The following is a 6,262-nucleotide window of genomic DNA, read 5'->3' as shown; positions in this document are numbered from 1 at the left end:
TTGAAAACATCTTATTCCGTTTGAAAACATCTTAATTCCGTTTGAAAACATCTTAATTCCGTTTGAAAACATCTTATTCCGTTTGAAAACATCATATTCCGTTTGAAAACATCTTAATTCCGTTTGAAAACATCTTATTCCGTTTGAAAACATCGTATTCCGTTTGAAAACATCTTAATTCCGTGTGAAAGTGCATATTCCGTTTGAAATCACATCTGATTTCGCACGGAATTAGGTATTCCGTGTGAAAAGTGCATATTTCGTTTGAAGATTTCGCGTGAAAGTCATTAATCCTTCTTGAACAGATCGTAATTTCGTTTGAATGTGAAATGTCTATTTCCGTTTGAAAGTGTCTCAGCAGTTCACGTGATACAATAGTCTGCACTGATCCATTAATTGTTAAGAAGTAATCGGTCCAATTAAATTCCAACATATAACAAATAATAGCTTGTCGAGATGCATGAAAAAGTCAGATTCATTGTGTGGCCCAATAAAATTGTATTGAGATTTAAACTTGTCAGCTGATAATCTTGAAATTGAAAAGTCATCACGTGATCACTATTCATCGGCCCAATAGATTTAAGAACACATTGATGTTGTCGACTGTCCATTGTGAATGAATACTAAAATTGGTTAAGTAATTTGCATGTGTCAGCCCACTATACAATAAATCGGTCCAATCAGAGTAAATTGAATTTTCGGCCCAATTGTTCTTAGTTGTTTGGTCCAATCACAATTTATATCATAAGAGACTTTGTCGACCACCACTTAAAGATTGCATGTGAAACATTAAATCATCGGTGTGCATGTGAAACAATTAATAAGTGTTGTCAGTCCACTTTACATCGGCCCATGTGATTATGTGACAATAGTTTCGGTCCATTTAGAAATTGTTTTGCTAAAATTTGTCGGCCATGATATTCTGATTGCATGTGATTATTGATTGTCGGCACAATTAATACTTCATTAGTGCATGTGAAAACTTTAATTTTTGCATGAGAGTAAAGGTTGAAAGATAAGTTCAGTTCGCAGGGAGGTCCAGATCGCGTGGTTTTATATCAGGTTGTTTAAAGAACCCAGGTCATATCATTTTGACCCAGTTCACACTAGTTTAAACTCCAGTTCGTTTTGAAGTTGTGTAAAGTCGTTTGAAAGGGTCAGGTCATTTGAATGTGATCCCGGTCATAGCAGTTTGCACGGTTTGACAACTTGAACTTTTGTCCACACTGAATTTTCATCAGTTCGAGTATCAGTCTGATTCAGTTGTTTGATAGTGTTTAAACTGATCGTTTGTTTGTTTGTTTGCTTGATTCAAGCTGATTCAAAGGAGCTGAGATTCGTGGAAGTAATATCATGGCTGAAGAGTTCTACAACATGTTTTACAACGCGTTTACGTCCGAGTCTTCCAAAACCTCAACTGTTACACCAAAAGCTATAACAAAAGCAATCAATGAAAATATCAAACATGATAATTTCTACGGAACACATTCAAAACCACCAACGCTCGAAAGCATTGAAGATTACACTTGGTGGAAAGAACGTTTTATCAACTGGGCAAAAGCTTACGTGCATGAAAGCTGGTTTTGTTTGGAGTTTGGTTATAGTAGGCCAGTCAATGATAAAGGAGAAGATCTTCCACTCAAAAGCTTATCCAAAGAAGACAAATCTGAATTCGCAGCTGAACAGAGAATGATTGCTTTGATTCAATCATCAATTAGACATGATTTGTTTGCTTTACTTCAACATGACGGGTCATCAAAATTTGTTTGGGAAGCTTTACGGGTTAAAGCTGAGGGGGGTAAACAAATCAAGAAAAACAAAATCGCATTATTAAAAAAGGAATTTGATTTGTTCGATAGTTTGAAAGGTGAATTAGTTAGACAAACGATAGAGAGATTTGGCCATCTAAAAATTGAACTTGATCGTTTTGGCATTGTGAAAACTCGAGAAGAAATAATTGATAAGATCATAGAAGCGTTACCAAGAGCTGATCAGTGGCAAACGTTTGTATTCATATTGAAAACTGATGCTATATATGATACAATTTCTCTTGATGTCTTGATAGAAAAAATTGAAAGTCATGAACTGGAGCTTCAAAAGCAAAGCAAGATGAACAATTCTTCGCATCTTCAAAATGTTGGTCTTTATTACAAAGGTAACATACCTTCGGTGAAAGTTAGTGAATCACCAAAGACGGCATATAGTGAATCACCAAAAACAGCATTCAGTGGTGTGAAGACAAAAGAACCTCCGACAAGCTCATCAAGCTACAATCCTTGATATCATTCGTCTTCATCAAAATCAAGTGTTGAAGAATCTGAAGAAGTTCTCTGCAAAATTGCTCTCAAATTGAAGAATTCTCCATCTATGAGCATCAATGCAGCCAAGCAACAAATGAGTTTTCTTGCATCTGTTCTGGAATCTTATGAAGGTCTAGTAGCTGGAAAAAATGGAAATTCTGAATTAACCAAAGAAGACTATGACCAGATTGATCCAGAAGAGATGGAACTTATCGATATTCGCTGGTGTTTAGCGAGTTGCATTAGAAGAGCTTAGAGATATATGGAGATTACTGGAAAACAGTCTATCGGTGGTCCATCAACTAAGCTAGGATTTGATAAATCCAAAGTGACTTGTTTCAAATGCAAGCAAAGAGGACATTTCAAGAGAGAGTGTCATAATTCTACAGTTGATGGAAATGAAAATCCTTTCAATGATGATTATTATAGAAAGGCGATTTACCACCGAAGCAAAGAAGAGCCGAAAATGATTGAAAGCAAGAAGAAAGCCTTACTTATCCATCAAGATGATGAAAAAGTGGCAGAAGGTTTCAGTTGGGACAAATACATTCCATCTGAATCAGGATTGGCTGCTGAGATCAAGAAAAGAAATGAAGAAGATTGTGTTGATGATAAAGTCACTGCTCATGGCAGAAAAATATCACAAGGCAAACATTATGAAATTGTTGCTGAAATCAAAGAGAAAACATGAGAAGAGATTCTGAGAGAAAAAACATACCGAGAAAGAAACATTGCTTGGAACAGAATGGATGAAATGCAAGAAGAGTATGAGAGTGCTGTCAGCAATAAGAGATGGGATAAGAAGCGAGAATGCTATGTCAACAGAAATGGTGAACCTGTTGTTCCCAAAAAGGACATAGTTTTTGATGATGTTCTTTTGGAAGTTCCTCGATCCATTGAGTATTATACAAATATTGGGAAAGACAAAACATACGTAAAAAAATTTGAAAAACACCTTAGAGATGTTATGATTTCAAGTTTGAGGAAGAGGGATGAAGAAAGAATGAAGAAGAGTGTTGATGAGATGGTGAACGATTTGAAAAAGGTCGCTGAGGAAGTTAAAGTTGAAGAAGTGAAAGTTATTGAAAATGAGAAGATTGTTGAGGAAGAGAAGGTAGAAGAAAGAGTTGTTGAACAAGAAGCTGTTACAGAAGAACAGCAAGTTGAAGAAGTTGAGGAGAAGCTAGAAAGTTCGGGTGAAGTGAAGAGTGATGCTGGTGCTGGTGATGAGAAAAAGAAAGATGCTGATCAATCGGAAGTTGCAGTAAACACCGAGGTGCCAATCACTGAGGTAAATTCAGATTCTGAAACTCAAATCAAAAACGTTGAACAGTGCAAGAAATGCATGGAAACGTGTAGTGCTTGTACTGAGAAAGACGAAAAGTTCAGAACAAGAGATATTGAATTTACTAAGATAGAAGAAGTTTTTAAAAATAAATACAAAGAAATGTTTGAAAATGAAAAGATTTTAAAAGAAAATGATGAAAAGATTTCAGAAAAATGTAAAAATTTAGAAAAAGAAAATGAAAAGTTGAAAGAAAAAGTTTTGAAAATAACGGAAGAATGTTCTCAAAAAGAAAATGTTTGTTAAGTAATGAAAAAAGAATATGATTCAATAAAATTGGCATATCACATTACAAAAGAGTCATATGAAAAGGTGAAAAGTGAAATGAAATTTGTTCAATCACAATTGAATTACTGTTCTGAAACAACTAATATGTTTAAGCAACAGTATGAAATAAAGCAACAAGTTGTAAATCCTTATATTGAGGATGTTGATAAGCTTAAGTGTCAGATTGCTGATTTAGAATAGGATAACAACAAGTTAAAAAGTTATCATGCGTCGTCATATGTGCTTGAAAGAATTTTCAATATAAAACCGGATGGAAAAGATTCTGAGCAAAACAAAAAGGGCATTGGCTCAGAGTTTCATCAAGTTCCACCATCGGAAAAGTTTGCATTTTATGATAATGAAAAGGTCGAAAAAGCTTTCAACATGGTAGATCAATTGCCAGATAACATTGATGATGTGCACAAAATGCAACATATAAATTACATCAATTGTGGCATAAAACTAACCTTTTTTTAGTACTAATGTTGGAAAAAGTGTTATTTTGTCTTCCTTTTGTATTTTCAGGATTAAATGAGCTCAAATGAATAAAAGAAGAAAAAAAGGCAACTAAATCTAGCACAAATACAAGAAAAAGAACAAACGTGGCATGCCCGACCCCCCGACAGCATCTTCCCAAGCAAAACAAGGAAACAGAAGGCTGAACACGCCCCGAGCTCAATGAGCACGGGGGCGTGCCCAAGTGTCAGCAGAAAAGACAAAGTGGTAGAAGCTTCCATCGCCCACCATGGGGCCGTGCTCAGCGGACACGGGGCCTTGGTCAACTATACGATTCGCGAAATCCAGGCAAATCTTAATAGTACAAATATGCTTCTGCATACGGGGTCGTGCTCAGAGGACACGGGGGCGTGGTCAACTAATGCAGACAAACTGCATTTAATGAAGAAAGAGAGGAGGATGGACACAGGGCCGTGCCCAATGGACACAGGGCCGTGCCCGAGCTTCTGTTCAGCCTATAAATAGGAATGCTTGGAGGTCTTGCAACTCATCCCTTGGAACACCGCCTCTCTCACACTTCACCCACCACCCACCACCATCACAACACCATCATCCACCACCATCATCCATTGTCCATCATATAGTGTGTGGTCGTCTCGGGATCCAAGATTGATCGTATGAGTTCTTGACAATCAAAGGCCATGTTTGCCTAAGTCTCTTACAACACTTGGTGAAGACAAGTGTTTAGTGTAATACTTTTTATTTTTAATCTTTTGCACTTTTTATTTGGTTATGTATTAATGACTTTGATAACTAGTTTCTTATGTTGAAGGTGATTCTTCCTTATCGTTTGTCCGTGGTGTCTTGGCATTATTTTACTGTCTATATAAAATAAAAGATTTTCACCATTCATATCTCCACGGTCTATATGGAGGTATGTTGGCTACCTGGTCGGGGGTTAAGGGAATGGTTTGGTAAGAGTCTTGCCATTGTTCAGTGTATAGATCCTGCAAAGGACCTGGGTTAAATTTAGTAGGACCTCCTTCAATACCCAACGGTATTGGATGGCGGGGGTCCAAACTCTTTGAGCCCCTCATAAGTTAAACTACTATTAAAACTTTAACCCGGCTACTTAGGACTGTATCCCTGCTGACTCAGACTACTTAGCCGAGGGTAACGTCACCTTCAAAAGAGGGGCCTACCACATTATGCATTAATAACTTAATTAATTATCTTTCAATAATCCGACCCTTTAGGATTGTATCCTTGCTGACTCAAACTACTAGGTTGAGGGTAACGTCGCCTTCAAAAGAGGGGCCTACTACAATAACTAAGATAATCCCTACTACAATGGGTGCACTTGCCCATATGTGTGTTTAGTGTTAGTAAATATCGTGTTTTATAAATTTAAAACTTGCTAAAAAGTGTAAAAGGGCTTAAAATATACACCTAATATATATAACACTTCACACGCATCAAGTTTTTGGCGCCGTTGCCCGGGACACAAGGATTTTAAGAAAGCTTAAAGTCGACGACCTAATCAGTTTTTCAAAACTTTTTCAAAACGCGAGCAAATTTTTCTGCATTTTAGTTTAGTTTGCATTACAGTAGCGTGAACACGGGGCCGTGTTCACTGAACACGGGGCCGTGCTGCATATTTTAAATAAAACACCCAGATACAGAGTCTGAACACGGGGTCGTGCTCACTGAACACGCCCCCGTGCTCAATGAAACCAGTAACTTAAATTTAACGCCCAGATACAGATCCTGAACACGGGTCGTGTCCACGGAACACGGGGCCGTGTCCAGCCTCTGTTTCCGTCTTTATTTTTGTTTTCTAGTCCCGAGACTCTGTTGTGGTCTGTTGAGTGATTCTTATGGATCAATACTCAGG

At 37.3% G+C, this 6,262-nt stretch overlaps 1 protein-coding gene across 1 annotated transcript; it reads left to right on the top strand.

The window, feature by feature from the left end:
- The first annotated feature begins 3,045 nt into the window (after positions 1 to 3,045).
- LOC110869576 lies at positions 3,046 to 4,113 on the top strand. The gene is made up of 2 exons (XM_022118819.1): positions 3,046 to 3,591; positions 4,027 to 4,113. Exons 1-2 carry the CDS (start codon positions 3,046 to 3,048, stop codon positions 4,111 to 4,113), a joined length of 633 nt encoding a protein of 210 aa, XP_021974511.1.
- The last annotated feature ends 2,149 nt before the right edge of the window (positions 4,114 to 6,262 follow it).

The sequence above is a fragment of the Helianthus annuus genome, chromosome 4 (genome assembly GCF_002127325.2).
Source record: "Helianthus annuus cultivar XRQ/B chromosome 4, HanXRQr2.0-SUNRISE, whole genome shotgun sequence".
In the NCBI taxonomy this organism is placed as follows: Eukaryota; Viridiplantae; Streptophyta; class Magnoliopsida; order Asterales; family Asteraceae; genus Helianthus; species Helianthus annuus.
The sequence above is the reverse complement of the archived record's forward strand: the minus strand, read 5'-3'. Positions and strand labels throughout refer to the sequence as shown.

What these genes read in the sequence shown, in the direction of transcription:
- LOC110869576 (XM_022118819.1), top strand. Translation starts at nt 3,046, where the DNA reads ATGGATGAAATGCAAGAAGAGTATGAGAGTGCTGTCAGCAATAAGAGA. An exon ending in CCGAGGTGCCAATCACTGAG is followed by an intron (nt 3,592 to 4,026) that starts GTAAATTCAGAT and finishes AATATGTTTAAG; the next exon opens with CAACAGTATGAAATAAAGCA.